The following is a 19,377-nucleotide window of genomic DNA, read 5'->3' on the forward strand; positions in this document are numbered from 1 at the left end:
GCATTAACCCAAGCTGTATTCGGTGTGCAAGCATCTTGTGTCATTCTCAATTTAACATCAAGAGAGGTTGGTGAATGAACTTGTGAAGCTACTTGGGCAAGGCATTCAAGTGGTGACTGATGTCCTCGGTCAGTAGAGTGAGGTTCCCCAGATCCGCTTGCTGTGGAGTCGGTAGGTTGAGATTGAGTTCCCTGAATTCCACTTTGAGATTTTGTGTTTTTGGAGTGCTTTCTGTCAGTTGGCTTGTCCTGAGGGGCCTTTGATTTTGGTGGAGGGAAACTAGGTGGTGGGGGAGGAGGAGTTGAGTCGTTGTCATCACCTGGACGTGCTATTGGCGACTCATACTTCTCAGTTAGTGCCATTACTATGCCCTCCAATTGCTTCACTCTTTTAATCAGTGAGGCTTTCTCAATTTTCAACACCTCATTTTCCAATAATGTATTTTCAATTTTCAACACTTCATTTATTTTGGCAATTTCCTTTTCTTTCTCCTCAAATTCTTTTTGCAAAGCACTTAGCTCTTCTTCCTTTCCCTCGAGCTTTGTCTGTAATTCATTCTTCTCTTCATCGGTCTTTTCTATCTCTATCTCCATCTTCTCATTGTTAATGTTGTCACCTTTCTTTTCTCTTGTTTCCTGTTCTTTCTCCAATTTCCTTATTTTTTCTTCCAAGACTTTTTTCTCTATTTCCACCTCTCTCAGCTCTTCTTCCTTTTTCTGAAGATTTGTCTCTAATTCTTTCTTCTGTTTATCATTCGATGCAGTCTCCGTCACCATATTTCCACTGGTTCTAGTTTCAACATTTTCTTCTTGCCCATCATTCTTTTTTTCTTTACTTTCTGTGTCTGTATTAGACTCAGAATCTTCTTCCTCTGCATCTTCTTTAACTTTATCAAAGATTTTCTGAAACAAAATTACAAAAGTTGTTAGTGACTTAAGCAGTGGCAGAAATAAAACAACAACACAATCATAGACATGTAAAGTTACAAGCACTGTGACATGAAAATATAACAATAACATGAGCAGTGACATAGTCAATGACTTGCTCAGTGACCTGAGCAGTTGGAACCCTACAACATTGGATATAAGTAACTGATTATGTAACTGGCCAAGTAAGTTACATGCACTGTGACATGAAAATATAACTATAACATGAGCAGTGACATAGTCAATGACTTGCTCAGTGACTTGAGCAGTTGGAACCCTACAACATTAACAAGACCAGTGACCTAGTTTATCTACATCAAATTAACATACCTTCAACTTCCCCATGGTGTTGAAATCCCCTTTTTTTTCTATCAGGGTCTTTAATTGCCACTTTCTTATTCCATGTTTTTCAGTTTCTCTTCCAGAGATTGGCGGCACTACTCCCGTCTTGTGGCAAAACCAGTACTGTTTGGAAAATAAAAAATAAAAATAGAAAACTAGTTAGTTATTTTTCAAACAGCTGCTTAGCAATATGAATATCACAAACATAAGCAATGACATATGCAAATACACAAACAGTGACATTGTCAGTGACATAAACTTGACAGTAACATCAACAGTGACCTGGCAAGTTACCTGTCCAGTGACTTGACCAATGACATGACACTGATCTAGTTTTTGTACTTACAACAGCATACGTAGTTAATTATGGGGCAGCAAAATGATGCATAAACAAATTTTTAACAAGGTACGGGAATTTACCATCACCAATATCACGCAACCTGCCATGTTTTGGGATTCTTTTCCTTTTCGTTTAATTGATTTTTTAAGGAAGTCGCCAACTTCCTTTGCCCAGCTATATTTTCCCAAACTTTCCACCTCTTCACAGACTCTTATATAGTCCCAAGATATTGTTCCTCCAGAGTTTGGGAACAGGAGTTTGATGAAAAGGTTCAAAAGTATTAAAACGGCAACATTTCTGTCCCGTTTCGTTTTTTCTTCCCCTGTTTCTGGAGTTTCTGCCAATGCATTCTTCAAAGCTTCCTCTGCAGCCGCCTTGTTGATCCTCTTCTTGTTGTCAAAGTATTTAGTCACAAAGTCAGATTTGTATGCCCCTTCTTTGGTCTTTGGTACTGATAACCCGGATCCCGGCACTCCTAAAATCATAGATATATCACTTGTTGACATTCTGAATTTCCTGTTTCCAAACACAAAAAGGTCTGTGTCGCTGTCGTATGCTTGTAGCAGAAGTGTGATTAAATCATCTGATTTCTTTGCATCCTTTTCTTTAATTGAACCTCCATGGAATGCATCTATCAGCGTTGCAAAGGGAGTTTTCTGCAGCAGCTCTAAAGTCCCTTCAGTCAGCTTATCTTTGTTTTCTGTAATTGTTTTCAGAAAAGCAATCATTGTGCAGCGATAGTGCACATAACCCTCTTTTACATATCTTTTCCTTTTCCCTGGGACTTTTTCCTCTACATCATCCTTTGTATCTGCTTCCTCGTCAGTTTCTTCCTTCTTCTTTGTACTCTCTTTTTTTGCCTTCCTTTTATCCATTTTCTTCTTCTTCTTGGCAGGAACTTCTTCTCCATCAGATTCTTCTCCTTCATCTTCAGTTTCTTCCCTGTTTCTTCTTTTCTTCTTGTTATCCTTCTTCGTCTTCTTACCCCGGACTTGTTCTTCATTAGATTCTTCTTCAACTTTAGTTGTTTCTTCCTCATCTTCACTTGATTCTTCTTCATCTTCAGTTTTCTGCTTTCGCCTTTTTCTCTCATTTACTTTATTCCATTTTATCTGTTTTAACTTTTCCGCAATTGTTTCTTCTGACCTTTGTTCTTCAGATTGTTCTTCTCTGGATTCCTCACTTTGTTTTCTTTTTAGTTCAGCCATTCCTCGAACTTTTTTAAAAAATCCTGTAAACAGTTAAGAAAATTAGAATTCAATAGTTATTTTGATAGCTACATAACCAGTGACATATTTATGCACATGTTTATGATAATGATTCAATAGTTATTTTGATAGTTACATAACCAGTGACATATTTATGCACATGTTTAAAGTAGTGACATAAACAGTGACATGATCAGTGACATGACCAGTTACATTATCATAGCCAGTGACCAGTGCAGCGACATGGGCAGTGACAAAGACATTGAACTTTGACAAAATGCTGAAATTTTATGGCATCATCCCACATGTAATTCAAACAAAACTAACGTGGAAATTCATTTTCTCATCAAATCCCACATGTAATTGAAACAGAAATCATCATTTTCTCATCAGATTCCACATGTAAGTCAAACAAATTTCAAAATTTTCTCATCAGATTCCACATGTAAGTCAAACAAATCTCACCATTTTGAGATTCCACATGTAAGTCAAACAAATCTCGCATTCAATTTCATTTTCTCATGAGACTCCACATTTAATTGAAATATCTTTTCTAATTCAAACAAAACGCATGCTATTCAAATCGAAATTATATGAAAGAAGTAGGAGGAAGTTACCGGCCGTTGTCTGACGAGCACAGATTTTCAAATATTTTCGGTAAATTTGTAGAACCGTAGAATTTGGGGCTTAGTCGGTGAATCACTCTTGCTTACCCACAGTTGACGGTGGCGGAAATTAGTCGTTGTCCGCTGTTTTAGCCAGAGAGAAAATATTTGAGCAGTTTCTCTGAATTTTGAAATTGTGAAAAGATATTGTAAAATGAACCAAGAGATATAGTCGCCCTCGGGAGGATAACTGCCAGTGGCAGTTTTCTGGAAGTTGAAGGGTTGGGTAGGTAATTTGAAACATAGACAGTGACATAAGCAGTGACTTCAATTTTTACAGTTTCTTGTTCTATTTATTGGCTCATGACATTATTTTTTAAGTTACTTGGCCAGTGACTTAGGCAGTTACTTTATAATGCATGTAAGGATATAAATTTTTTTACAGTTTGTTTTGTGCAGCGGAACGCTGCAGTCGCGGTGCAGCGGCACGCTGCAATGAAAAATAAAAGATCAGTTTGGTAATGTCTTGTCTTTTGCTAGTGAGTGACTTTGTCAGTTACTTTGCCAGTGACTTGGCCAGTTACTTTATAGGGTACATAAGGACATGAATTTTTTTTACAGTTACTTGCTTTTATGTATTTGCTCATGACATTACCTTTTACAATTATTTTGCCAAATCATGGCTGGTGACTTGTTCAGTGTCTTGACTAGTTACTTTGGCAGTTACGTTGTCAGTGACTTTGCCAATTACTTGAGACAGACAGTGACTTGGGCAGTGACATTCAGGTCGCCATTTCCAGTGACATTCAGTTTCTCTGTAACTTAGCCATTTACTTACTTTAAAAGGTTTCATATCAGACAAAATTTTATATACTGAAGCAATATCTGCAAGAAAATATTAAAAAAAGGAAATTTTTTAATATTTGGAAATGACTAAATAACCTATATGGTCATTTCCTATATAACCTATATAACCTATCCTATTCCCTAAACAAATTTCTACACTTCATTATGTTGTGAGTTCCAGCTGTGCCTACTTTCTGCAAATGATTTTACCACATCAGCTCTAAATTTCAAAATATCATCCTTTGTGAGCTTCTTTGGAACTGTCCCTTTTTTCGAAATTTTCTCCATTGTGTACATTACAAAAAGTCCGCAATCCAATCTGTTCACCATATAAAAATTGAAGTAAATGATTTTGAACTTTATAATGATTATATTGACATTTTTAAAGAGCTGCGTACTTACGAATCTTCTCCTTGCTGAGGGTTGTCTTTGAGTTCTGTCACTGTCATTTTTCGTTTGTAGTTATCCTTGATCCACTTTATGCTTTCTCTCTCTGTTTCAGTCAATGGAACTTCTATCATTTTCAGTTGTTCTTCTGAACTGTGCTTTTCATCAAATTTCATCCTGCAACCTTGTCCTAGCATGTCATCTGCTTGTTCTTTTACTGCAGTCATCCATAGCTCTACCATTTCAACCTGCATTTCCAACATCGGGACATAATCAATAATATGCTTTCTGCTTAAATAAATTAAATATATGAAATTAGTATGACGAAAGTGTTTTATACCATTTTTTGGACATTTTGAAAGCATTTTCCAGTTGATGATTTTTTTGGTCTTTTTGAATCAGAGTGGAACCATTTCTTTAATTCCTTGTCAAAAATGAGCAGTGTATGATGAAATCCTGATTCATGTGAGATTGGGAAGAATATATAGTTGGATCTTGCCAGATTTTCGAACAGTGGTTCGCAGAGGTAAAGATGTACGTAATACACCGTCAAATTTTCTGCAGAATGTTGTTTGTAAGAAAAAAAGAAGACTAGTTATTATCAATTAAGAATTATTTGCTTTGATTTTAGATTGATAATCGTTCCACTACTTACCCAGCATAACGGATTCATAAAAGTTGGGACATCCAAGCCTTGTGATTCTTTCTCTAACAACTGATCAGTCAAGAGAATTCCATAACATTCGATGCAATTGCTTGCTATCGGTTCATCCATGATTATGTCTTTTAAATCCTGTCTTGGAACCTGTGCTCCATACCGTCTTCCATCCCAGAAGTATACTCTGCAAAGAATGAAGTGTAAGTAACATAGTTTGTGATGTTTGTTATTTAACAATCACATTGCCAATGACTTGGCCAGTGACTTCACTTGCCCAACTCATTGGCCAGTGACTTCTTCATTTACATAGACAGTGACTTGGCCAGCGACTTTACTTGGCCAGTTACTTTGTCAGTTACATGGACAGTGACTTGGCCAGTGTCTTCACATGGCCAGTGACTTCCGGATTTACATGGACAGTGACTTCGCCATATACATGGACTGTGACTTCGCCATATACATGGACTGTGACTTGGCCAGTTACTTTGTCAGTTACATTGACAGTGACTTGGTCAGTGACTTCACATGGCCAGTGACTTCGCCATATACATGCACAGTGACTTCGCCATATACATTGACAGTGACTTCCGCATTTACATGGACAGTGACTTGGCCATGGACAGTGACTTGGCCAGTTACTTTGTCAGTTACATAGACAGTGACTTAGCCAGTGTCTTCACATGGACAGTGACTTCGCCATATACATTGACAGTTACTTGGCCATGGACAGTGACTTAGACAGTTACTTTGTTAGTTACATAGACAGTGGCTTGGCCAGTGAGTTCACATGGACAGTGACTTGGCCAGTTACTTTGTCAGTTACATGGACAGTGACTTGGCAAGTGACAAGAAGTTTAAAATAGAAATTTAACTTAATTAAATTATTACCCTGATGGTGCATTTTGCCAGTATTTCTGGACTCTCCTCTTGGTGTCCTGGTCCATAAAATTGTATACTTTGCTCCCCTCCCAGTTTACGACCTCAGCAGGTATCTGTTTCTCTTCTGGCTCTTTATTGATTTGTGCATTTTCTGCAGCGTCCATCTCTCTTATTGCTTGCAGAACATCCTCTGGTAAATCGTCCAATTTCTATTGTGCTACCATCTGTTCTAGGTTTTTACGTTCAGCATCTGGCAGTGAGGCCTTCATCTCCTTTTCTTTTTCTCTCTTTTCAGCATCTTTCAATCTCTCTTCAATCTCCTTTGCTTTCTTCTGTCTTTTTTCTTTCACATCTCCCCACCAGTAAATGTTGTCCTTTTTCTGTGTTCTTCTCCTATTCTTTAATCTCACAACGTAAGAGTAGAGACCCATTGATGATACCGTTTCACCTTAATGTTGCTCTGTGAGGTGCATTGTTAACCCTCCCTTTTGGCTCTGCTCTGGTGTCTTCTTCTCTTTCTCTATGCTCAACTTATGAAGTTGTAATGCTTCTTCAACTATAGGACTTTTCACTATCTGACACTTGTCAGCTTGTTGTTCCATTTCTGTCACTGTGAGCATGTGGACTATTGGGCTCTGGAACTGTGACTCCTTATGTGATGGAGGTGTCGATTTAGTTTCTTCTGCCACTGTGCAGTGAGGTGGAGATTGAGATGCTGCTGCTTCTGCAGATTCTTCCACTGTGCATTTCTCTTTTGTTTTTTCAGCAGCCTTAGATGCAGCTTCATTTAATTCATTTTTTCCTTCTGTTGAGTTAGGAGGTGGGGAACTGTGCTGCTGAGCTGCTGTTGAGGTGTGAGTCTTTGGGCTCAACATTTGCTCCCATTCCTTCAATTTTATCTCTAACTCCTTCACCGACGATGCAAGGCAGAAATTCTCGGTCACAAGTGTAGCATTTCTTTCCTCCAGATTCACCATGTCCTCTGTGATTTTCCTTAGTTCCTGTTCCTTTTCGTTCAGCTTTTTCTTCAAATTATCTTTCTCTGCAGTCATATATCTTATCTCCTCCTCCTTTTTCTGAAGCTCTTTCTCCCATTTGTTTTTTCCTGAAGCTGTTTCCTGTTCAGCCACCTCAACTTCTAGGTTATCTTCTTCGTTTTCACAATTCTGGTCATCAGCTCCTTTTTCCTCTCCTTCCGGAACTATCTTTGCTTCATCTGATCTATTCTCCTCTTCCTCTGATTCTGATTCCTCTCTATCCTCCTTCAGGCTTTCAAAGATTTTCTGAAAGAAACATATTCAATATGTCAGTGACATGCTATCTGGCATGTTACTTTGTCAGTTACATAGACAGTGACTTGGCCAGTGTCTTCACATGGACAGTGACTTGGCCAGTCACTTTGTCAGTTACATGGACAGTGACTTGGCCAGTTATTTTGTCAGTTACACGAGCAATGATATGTTTACAACAGTTATGAAGTCCAGTGACAGAAGTGTGACTTGGCCATTGACATGCAGTGTGACAGTGACTTAATCAGTGACTTTTAACCAAGATAGTTACTTGGCCAGTCACTTGTCCAGTGACAACTACTTTGACAAAGAAGAAAATACCTCTATTTTTTTCAAGCTGTTAAAACTTGGCCAATTCTTTATCAGTTTCTGGATGTCCCATTTTCTCATCCCATGATCTTCGTTCTCCCTTCCAGATATTGGGTTGATTTTTCCAGTCTTTTGGCAGAACCAATACTGCTTGCACAAAAAAAAAAAAAAAAAATTAGTCATAGTGACTTGCAGTTTGACTTGATCAGTGACTTGCTCAGTTACATTTCAGTCTGACAGTAACTTACCAGTATTATCAGAACACAGCCCCCTGCATTACTACTATATGGGCTGCTTGACTCCTTTTTCTTTTTCAAAGTCTTTATAGACTTTTTTAAGAAGCTTCCAACTTCCCTTGCCCAGTCATAAGATCTGATCTTATCCAAATTTTCGCAGGCTCTTACGTAGTCCCATGAAATTGTTCCTCCTGCATTTGGGAACAGAAACTTGATGAACAAGTCTAGCAAGATTAATCTTGCCACATTTTTGTCCTTCTTCTCAATCCCTTCTTCTGTTGTTGCATTCTCTTTGAGCGCATCTTGCAGAGCTTTCTCCACGGCTCTCTTGTTAATTCTCGCTGTGTTTGAAAAAAACTGCTGGATAAAGTCGGACTGATATGCCCCCTCAGAAGTCTTTGGGACCAACTCACCTTTTTCTGGCATTCCTAGGATCTTTGAAATATCTCTTGTCGAGATCCTGAATTTCTTCTTTGCAAAGAAGAAGAGGTCATTTTCATGGTCGTAGGCCTGTAGGAGGAGTGTAATGAAATCATCAGATTTCTTGGCTGACTTCTCCTCTATGTAGCCACCATGGAATGCATCGACAATATTTCCAAATGGTGACTGCCTGAGCAAATCTAATGTTCTTGCACTGAGATTCTGCTTGTTATCTTTAATTGTGTTCAAGAAACTTATTAAAGTGCACCTGTACTGCACATGTCCTGGTCTCACATTTTTTTTCCTCTTTGGTGCTGCTTCAGGTTTTTCTTCTACTTCTTCTTGCACTTCAGAATCTTTTACCTTCTTTACTTTCTGTTTTTTGCTAATAACTTTTGAAGAACCCTTCTTTGGTGATTGTTCTACTTCTTCTTCTTCTGTTTCTTCTTGTCTTTTTTTTTTTGATTTCAAACTCTTCGGTGATGGTTCTTCTTTTTCTTCTTCTTCTTCTTCATCTTCTGTTTCTTCCTGTCTCCTTTTTTTTGATTTCTTCAAGCTCTTCTTCGAATTCTTCTTTGTGTGTATCGTTTGATTGTCTTCTTCATCTTCTAATTCCACCTCTTGGTAGTCTTCGTTATCATCACTTGGTTCCCTTTCTTTTCTTTTTGTTCTTGCCATTTCTGATGTTTAAATTCTGTTGAAAAAATAAGAAGGTTAGCATTGAGTTTGCAGTTACATAATTAGTTACTTGGCGAGATACATATATTGTAAGTTACATGATCAGTTACATGGTTAGTTACATGGTCAGCTACAGACTTACAGCTCATGTCAATTTCAACGTCAGTTACATAAACAGTTACTTGGCCAGTTACATATGTTGTAAGTTACTTAATCAGTTACTTAGCCAGTTACATAATCAGTTACTTGGCCAGTTACATGCATGTAAGTTACATAGCCAGTTACATGATCAGTTACATGCATGTAAGTTACATGGACAGTTACATGGCCAGTTACATGGGCAGTTACATGATCACTGACCAGTTTCATTATCTGAGCCTATAAAATAGGTATTTGCAGTTGCAGAATTTCCATTAAAGTAAAGCCTAAAGCCTAAACAGCATCACACACAGTCATTATCTCCACATAAATGGTAATGACTATGTATCAAATCACACTAATATGGAAACAGAGCCACTCCAAAATGAAATGATACCCACTCAGTAGCCTATGTCACAGCATCAAACTAAATTTTTAAGACAGTCACTGATCATCTCCACTCAAAAAAGCTTTAAATCTTCACTCAAAACAAACCAAAACTTGGAATCGAATTGTTTTGTTTCAGAATCAAATGCAGAAATAATTATAAATCGTATTCGACTTATAATTTCAAAACTAAACACTATCTCAATGACTCTAAATTAAGTAAGAGAAGTTTCTGAGAATCGAGTCTGAAAGATTACCCGGTCGAGGTAGACGATTTCGAGTTCTGCAATTCTTCAAATCCCTAAAATTTGGGGCTTTTTCTGTGAAGTACTTTTGCACAGTCGGCGCTGCTTCACCGTTGAGCAAAACAGTCGTCGGAGAATGTATGTGTCTCAGAATGTGGGAGCCGGAGATGAAGAGGATTAAGAATTCTCTATTTCGGAGTAGGGTTGAGTGATTTGTTGATGTTTGAAATCCCGAAACGATATGGAGAAGATGAACAAGTTTTACTTTACCGGCCAGAAACTGCCAAAGAAAACTGACGGTGGCAGTTTTGTAATTAATTTGAAATGCAGTGGTAGATCGTGAACAGGTGATCTAAATTATCATCGGAACATTTGTGGTGTTTAAATTATAATATGACACTTCAAAATGACCTTTTTTATCATTTCCTTAAATAAATTGTAATTAAATGAGGTTAGAAACCATAATATTTAGAATTTCAAAATCAATCACATTAAATATTTTTAAAACATATCACTTTACTCCCATTTTTAGTTAATTTTCTTTTTTGTTCTAAGAGTTATGATTAATCAATTTATTTTCTAATATAAAACATCACATGTGAAAAAAATTTGTAACTATTAATTTGTTTGATCCCTCTAATGACAACTTTTTAGTTCCACTACTGTGGAGAAAGTGAGAAATTACTGATATAGTTTTGGTTGAATGTTCAACTCATAATTTTATACTTGATTAACATGGTGTTTGGTGGATGTGAACTCAAATAACACAAAACCTATTTATATGCATCTATTTAAAGGGAACAATAATAAATCTTTATAGATTTCTCAATAACAAACATTAGTAATCAATATTGTCATTTACAAAACGTCAATATAATAGAATATACTAATCGTATTAAATAGTAATCCTAATATAGTAAAAAAGTAGGATATTTCATGATTTTTAAGATTAAGGATATTTTAGGTACTTTGGGTTGTGTATTTAGTAAAATATTAGAATGAGAAATTAAATGGGTTGTGTATTAAGTATGGAATGTGTATTAAGTAATTAGGGGTGTGTATTTAAAACTTCTCTCTCTCTCTCTCTCTCTCTCTCTCTCTCTCTCTCTCTCTCTCTCTCTCTCTCTCTCTCTCTCTCTCTCTCTCTCTCTCTCTCTCTCTCTATATATATATATATATATATATATCTCAGAGAGAGAGAGTAGCACATCTTTGATGGTCCGCCGTCGAAAAGATGAGCGGATAGCGGATATCTAGCTGGGTCGGGTTTGGCCTGAGAACGGGTCTGTAAAATTTTGGTTCTCCAATAGTAGCTTTTCGGTTCCTTGATATTACTTTTTTTGTCGACAATAACTTTTCAAAAGATTATTGTGAGTGACAGTAGATTTCATGGAAAATAAAGGGAAATAACTTTTCAATTAGTCGATAGTATAGCTTTTTGAAAAATGGTCCTGACTTATCTAACGAATGACAATGCTTTTTTGTGAAGTGACAGTAGCTTTTTGATTTTTCCATTGTAGTTTTTTGGTTCTTCAACATAACTTTTGGTATCGTCTAAGTATTTTTTTTGTTCGTTGGCTTTTTAATCAGTGACAGTAGTTTGTTTGGACACAGTGGCGTTATATTAAATAATGAAACTACTAATTTCTATAACTTACTGCTTTGAACCTCTGGAGTTGGAGTTCAATATAAAATGCTAGACTTTCTCTAGAGTCGGAGGGTTGTGGAATTGGGTTCACCGGAGAATGGATTTGCGGCGGGCGGCTGCTGTGGTTTTGGGGAGGGGGGCTTGGGGTTTAAGAGGTAGAAGCGACGAAGTGAAGGGAGGGGTGAGGAGTGGAAGTGAGATTTCATTCTTGTTTTGAGTTTGTAGAAGGAGAAGAATGAAGTACTGAAGTGAAATTAGGATGGCCATCTGGGTTTTGGGCTAATTTGCATATGACGCCACCAACTATTTCCCCCCTAAGGCCTCTTTTTGTTTTTAGAGAATTTTGTGGAGCACATGTACGAAGGTAATTTGGGATCCGACTTCTTAATCAACTTGGATTGTAACACCATAATGCACAAGAAGAGCTCAACAATTCAAAGCCAATATGGATTATGTTTTCTTCACCGAAATGGATTGGAGACTTAATTCATTGAGAGAAGGATTTGTGGGACAAACACTATATAAAGATAAGAAAATCACATTGTAAAACACACACCCTTCACCTTCTCTTCTCTCTAGTTGTTCTTCTTCTTCCTTTTCAATCTCTTTGAAATCCAAGAATGGCTATTGTTCGAAAGAAAATAGTAATGTTGGTCATCACCATCATGCTCGGGACTTTGACAATTGCATCATCCCGAGTACTACCATCTGAAAAATACAAGAAATCTACTATCAATATCACGCAAAAGTTTGAAGAGTGGATGGTCGAGCATAACCGTGTCTACCCCAATAATTCAGAAAAGGTGAGGCGTTACAAAATTTTCAAGAAAAACTATGAGCAAATGCGAGCCAAGTATAACAATATTGAACCTGAGCTGAATATATTTGGTGATCAAACCGAGGATGAACTCCCCAAAGTTTGCATGAGATTACCAGAAGAATTGGAGATTTCTTACAGTCCTACTTCATTTGATTGGTTTGTTCCTGACTACAAAAATTGGGTATATGAAGGAGCTGTCACTGGAATTAGAGAGCAACGGGGCGGTAAGAATTATAATTATGTCACAACTACACTACTTAAATATAAATTATCAGATAGACAAATAGTTCCCACCTACAAAAATTTGTTTTGTTTCTTTTATTCTTCTAACAAATTTATTTTCCAGAAAAAAGAAATGGATCAAATAGACAAATAATTTTAAATTTACCCCTAACAGCTACTGACATATATTTCTGTTGTTGTATATGCACATGCAGATACTTGTTGGGCTTTTACAGCAGCAGCAGCAATCGAAGGAATTGTAAAAATTGAAAAAGGTGAATTAGTTACATTGTCTCCTCAACAAATTGTAGACTGTACTAGACCTCGACGGAAGTATAGAGAGCTATGGGGACTCAATGGCACATATGGCGGTGGTCACCCAGAAGGCGCGTTTGAATATGTATCGGACTACGGAATCAACAGGGAGATCACTTACCCATTCATCGGTAGGGACCAACCATGCAACGCCAAATTGGAAAAAAATCCTTATGCGCTTATAGCAGGTTACTCAGGCCTACCTGCGAATGATGAAAGTCTTATGAAGAAATTTGTGGCAAGACAACCGATCGCAGCCGGAATGGAGGTCACCGATGAATTCATTCATTACAAAGGTGGTGTATACAAAGATCCGCTTAGAGAATGTGGAAGATTACCAATGGTAAACCGTAGCCTTCACGCTGTTACAATTGTTGGGTACGGGACAGATGAAGATGACACAGACTACTGGTTAGTGAAGAATTCTTGGGGCACGGACTGGGGTAGAGAAGGTGGATATTTCCGAATTCAAAGAAACGTGAATAAGCCAGGTGGTTTATGTAACATTGCAACATGGCCTTCCTACCCGTTTATCTCTCGCGATCACCTCTGAGGGTCCAGAGTCCTTGGTACTTGGAGCAAGTCCACCAGGCTGCATCACAAATTTACCGAAGCTCTCTTTCTTCTATTTTTTTTTTTTTCTTTTTCTATTTTTTTTTTATTTTTTTATATTTTCTATATTGGAATAGTCCAAATAGTTGCAGCAAACCTTAAAATAATCCGAATGTATTGCTACATTTGCTATATACAGCTTTTCAATTGCTATAAAACATTTGCACTTAAGGAAGATGAAAACTTCAACCTCAACATCAATCACATCACGCATATAATCAAAATTTGGGCAATTAAACCTTGATCACATATCCTGATTCATACCCAACATTTTTTATTTATTTTTGGATAGAAATTCATATTTACAGTTGCAATTGTATATCTAAATCATCAAATCAACCAATTTAAGTGGATATAAGAAAAGGTTCAGATTGACAAAAATGGATGATTCTTCGATTCTTCAATTGAACAAATCATGGTTTGCACAATTCAGCTCCGTAAGTCGATTCCCACCAAGGCCGTGTTGTTCCAAATAGATCAAATTCATGCAATTATGTCATTTTCGTCTTGTTGCGGTATACCTCCTCCCGCCATCAACACCAGCCCTTGTGTTTCATTCTCATCCCACAAAAATCCAAACCCTTTCTCCCGCAAATCAGATTGAGCTTTCTGCGAATCATCTCGATCTCGTCGAGGCGATTAGAACCCAAAGCTTCGCGGGCCTTTTTCGCTTTAATTACGTTACTGACGACGACGATACATGATCATAGCATGACACCGCATTCAGACTTCTTAATTCTATGCCGGAACAGCGACAACGTTAACGGCAGATACAAATTCTTGTTAACATTAGTTGCTCAGAATATGTGTGTACTTACTCTATTACCCCACGAATCGTTGATAGTTCAATCTAAATTCGTATCCACCGGATTAACAAATGCGCGATTGTTGAGACACAAAAGAATGTGTATATTGTTCAAGGAAAATCTATTTTGTGTTTAGCCCAAACTCTAGGTTACTTGACCTAGTGGTAATAGGATTTAATTAGAAGGATTTAGAATCCTAATCAATGTAGAATTACTTTCCTTGTATGATTGAGATTTTATGCATTGTAATCCTCTATATAAAAAGGCCCCTATTATCAATGAGAATACACAGCAAATTCCTCCCAAATTCAGTTTCTCTAAAACACGTTATTAGCATAAAGCCCTAACCCTGAAATCCTAAATTCGTAGCCTACAAATCCCAGAAACCACCGCCGCCCACCTTGAAGATCCCATCTTCAGGAGTCCAGAACCGGCGGCCCCACCCAAAGAACCGGCCAGAAAACCACCGAACCGGCCACCGGAAGTATCGAAAGTCCCTCTGCCCGGTTCGATGTCTTCCTCCCAGCCAACTGCTACCAAACTTCACCAGCAGCTGTAGCCGGACCCCAGATCACTGGAGACAAAAATTCATCACCGGAACCGGCCTAAATTCGACTGAACCGGCCACCTGAGCCCACCAGATCTGAACCGGCAGAAAAAGAAAAAAAAAAGGGGGAAGAACCCGTGCAACCCAAGCCCGCCTGCAGCCCACAGTCGAGCCCACGTGCAGCAGGCCCAGCGAAGCCCACGTGCAAGCCAAGCCGCCAAGCTGCCGAGCCGCCGAGCTACCAAGCCGCCAAGCCGCAAGCACGATCTGCCACGTCAGCACTCCGGTCAACGACCTGTCAACACTTTCCGGCCACTTTCCGGCGACTTTTCCTGCAACTTTCCGGCCAACTTCCGGCGACTTTTCCTGTCAGCTACAGTAACTTCCGTCGACCACTTTTTCGGCCATCTTTTAAGGATGAGTTACCTAAACAAGTTGAACTTTGTTCCACTCGAGACAACTGGCGCTGGATACCATAGGTGGGTCCGAGATGTGCGCCAACATCTTAAGGCTGATGGACTTCTGGAAACCATCCAAGAGCCTAGTCAGAACGTGCTCTCCATTGAGCAAACTACTGCTTTTGAAGCAAATCAAGCTAAAGCCATCATTCTCATGACAAGGCACATGAATGATGCGCTCCAAAATGAATACCTCAATGAGGAAGACCCAAGAAAGCTATGGGTAGAACTTGAGCAGCGATTTGGCAACGTTCACGACTCCCTGCTTCCTGATTTAGAAGTGCGATGGCATAGCCTCCGCTTTTGTGATTTCAAGTCTGTGCTTGATTATAACCCGGAAGCTCTTCGTATCAAGTCTCTGATGGAGTTTTGTGGCCAAGCCATAACTGATACGATGTTGATCGAGAAGACTCTCTCTACCTTCCCCGTCTCTGCACTGATGATTTCAAAGAATTATCGGATTGATGTAAATGCAGGACATATCACAAGGTTTCATGAGCTCATTGGCGCCATGAACGTAGCTGAAAAGCACGATAATATCCTTGTGAAGAACTATAATGCTAGACCCGTGGGAACTAAGCCTATTCTGGAGTCTAACTATAGTCGCGCCCCCAATGGAGGACGCAAGGAGCGAAACCCTAAGGATGGGGACAATTCTGGACATTCTGGTCCATATGTTCGCCCTAAAGAGGAAGGAAATCACCAAGAGAGGCGTGCACGGAACCGTGGAGGTCAACGTGTGAAGAGAGAGAGAGGCGGAGCCTCCGACCATGGTGGTAACGCCACCAAGAGGATAGGTTGTCCAAATCGCGCCCCAATGGCGCCTCGATCAAGGGAGCCTGACCATAATGATGTTTGTTTTCGATGTGGATCAACTGAACATTGGGCCAAAACATGTACCGCACCCCAGAATGCTGCTTACGCTACACTCCCAGCACATATCATATGATAATGGGCTCACTCCCCAAATCATCCTATTCAGTCAATTGGATTTGACTATGCTAGTGAGTTTACATCGAAGACTTTCGATGGATATTGCAAAGGGTTTGATGTTGGACATCACATTCCCATGTACACACCCAATTGGTCTCGCGGACATGACTACGATGGTAGTCCGAACATTGGTAATGCGCACCAATCTTCTTACATCCACTTGGGGTGATGCAATATCGCATGCAGCTATGCTAATTCGTCTACGACCTACCGCCACTCAATGTACCTCTGCGTTACAGCTAGTGACTGGGTACACGTATTTTGTACTTACGCACATTTGAGTGAGCCATTTATGTGCCAATTGCGCCGCCACAGCGCTCTATGATGGGTCCTTACTGACGAATGGGCAACTATGTTGGATTTGGGACTCCAACAATCGTCTGCCACTTAATGCCCTTGCAAGGCGATCTCTTTACCGCTAGATTTGCAGGTTGTCACTTTGATGAGACAGTTTTCCCGTCGTTAGGGGGAAATTAGAACACGAATGTTCAACAGGAACGACAGGAATTGTCGTAGTCTGTCCCCACTATGTCTCATCTTGATCCATATTAAAGTGACGAGATCACACAAATATGCTGCAAACATGCCTGCAAGGAAGGACGTCCCTACGAGAGGACGTAGCGCCACCCTACACGGAGGTAGGCATAGCGCCAATGCCAAAGAAAGTGGCACTTTGGCGTTACAGGCCATGGCCCCAGCTAGGATACGTGGAGAGGCCCGTGGGTTCGAAGGATACTTTGGCACATTCCAATCCTTTGATCATCAAGACTCAAAATCCGTCTCATGAGAATCTTCCGGGTTATGGTTATCGTTGAGGGACGCCTCAACGTCAAAACCTATTCCTGAGAATATAGAGCTTTATGAAAATTACACTAGTGTACATGAGACGTTGGATAGAAACTCCATCAGAATTGATGATGTAGTTGCGTATTTTGTTGCACATGAGTTTTTGAGTTAAATGATATCGAACCACGCTCCGTTGATGAATGAATGCCAACGTAGAGAGTTTTTGGCCTAAATGGAAAGATGTGATCCAGGTTAAGATGGATTCTCTAACGAAGAGGAAGGTTTTCGAGCTAGAGATGCCAACATCTCCTAACATAAAACATGTTGACTAACGTGTCTTCGTTAGAATGTGATGAGAAAAAGAGATGGTAATCTCCCCTTATGGCGCAAGGCTTCTCACAAAACGCCCTGGAATCGACTACGATGAGACATATTTTCTCGTAATGGATGTCATTGCACTCCACTACCCTGTCAGTTTGGTAGTTTCCGAATAACTGAACATGCAGCTTACAAATGTGGTCACTACGTATCTCTATAGGGATCTAGATACGGAATATACATGAAGGTTCATGGTGAACTTTATTTACCCAAGTCAAGTGGCTCTAGACCATGGAGCGCGTTTACAAAGAGGTTGAAACGCTCACTAAAATGACTACTTGATTGGAAAGGGATATGCCTACGCGTTTCTATGACAAGTTTCGGATTCTATCGCGGTTCATGTTGGACATGATCTTCATTAGAAGCCCTTAAAGAGTTAAGGGAAACCGCTGAACACTTGAAATACGAGTTTGAGATGAAGGATTTTGGGAGAACACGATTATGTCTCGGTTTGGAACTTGAGCATCGTGTCGATAGATGCTTAGGCATTTTGACAAGGTCAAGCCTTCAAGCACCCCCATGATCGTCCGTAGTCTTGATCCTGAAAAGGATCCTCTTCGTTCGAAGGATGATGACGAATATGCGCTAGGGGCAGAAATGCCCTAGTTAAGTACAATAGGCGCATTATTGTACCTAGCTCAATGCACAAGACCAGACATCTCATTTACCATGAACTTGTTAGCTAGATATAGCTCTGCGCCAACGCGACGCCATTGGATTGGTGTAAAAGATATCTTTCGATACTTGAGATGTATGAATGATATGGGCTCGTTCTATCCCTATAGGGAGATGATGGATTCGGACCCATCACACACCAGAAACGCCGCCAACGCTGGCCTCTATCCCCATCCCAAAACAACATTTGTTTTGGAAGGTTTTGCTGATGTTGGGTACCTCTCTGACCCACACAATGGTCATTCCCAATCCGGTTGAGTGTTCACCATGGGAAAAGACCGTGACATCTTGGAGGTCTACATAATAGACCCTAGTCGCTATATCTTCGAACAATACAGAGATCATTGCTCTTCATGATGTGGATCGTGAATGAATATGGATTAGATCCATAATTACGCATGTTTGAACAATTGTGGTTTGAAGTCTACCACAGATGAGCCTACGAGCATTTAGGATAATGCTGCTTGTTTTGAACAAATGAGGCAAGGCTACATCAAAAGCGACAACACCAAGCATAATCAGCAACAACAGACTCTCCTCGAGATCAAAGTGAACTAGATTCAATCTGAGGATAGTGAGGCACAGACATCAGGGGAGATGTCTACATGTTCACCTCGAAACGTGACGGGTGTGTTGTGCTCTTTTTCCCCTTCGACCGAGGTTATTTTTGTCCCACTGGGTTTTTGTTACTCGGCAAGGTTTTTAACGAGGCAACGAGAGAAGCACCGCGTTTGGGCAACACAAGGGGGAGTGTTCAAGGAAAACCTATTTTGTGTTTAGCCCAAACTCTAGGTTACTTGACCTAGTGGTAATAGGATTTAATTAGAAGGATCTAGAATCCTAATCAATGTAGAATTACTTTCCTTGTATGATTGAGATTATATGCATTGTAATCCTCTATATAAAGAAGCCCATATTATCAATGAGAATACACAGCAAATTCCTCCCAAATTCAGTTTCTCTAAAACATATATATATATTTTTCAAAATTAAATTTACCCAACAAGTATGTGAGTGAATACAAAAAGAGAAGATATATAAGAAGCACGTGGCTTATAGGAGAAAAGAGTTGGATTGCAAATAAAATGTGTGCAATTTAGCTACTGTTGGGTTTCTTCATAAAGACAGTTATAGTTTGCTTTGATTATCAGAAGACTAAAAGCAAATGAGTACGTAGGAGCGTAGGACTGTCTTCAAAGTCCAAACGAAATATATAATTTTTTT

At 39.3% G+C, this 19,377-nt stretch overlaps 1 protein-coding gene across 1 annotated transcript; it reads left to right on the plus strand.

The window, feature by feature from the left end:
- Positions 1-12,161: 12,161 nt before the first annotated feature.
- On the plus strand, positions 12,162-13,451 carry LOC112171015 (zingipain-2). Its single transcript, XM_024308262.1, has 2 exons — positions 12,162-12,585; positions 12,799-13,451. Exons 1-2 carry the CDS (start codon positions 12,162-12,164, stop codon positions 13,449-13,451), a joined length of 1,077 nt encoding a protein of 358 aa, XP_024164030.1.
- Positions 13,452-19,377: the final 5,926 nt, after the last annotated feature.

The sequence above is a fragment of the Rosa chinensis genome, chromosome 6 (assembly GCF_002994745.2).
Source record: "Rosa chinensis cultivar Old Blush chromosome 6, RchiOBHm-V2, whole genome shotgun sequence".
NCBI classification, from domain to species: Eukaryota; Viridiplantae; Streptophyta; class Magnoliopsida; order Rosales; family Rosaceae; genus Rosa; species Rosa chinensis.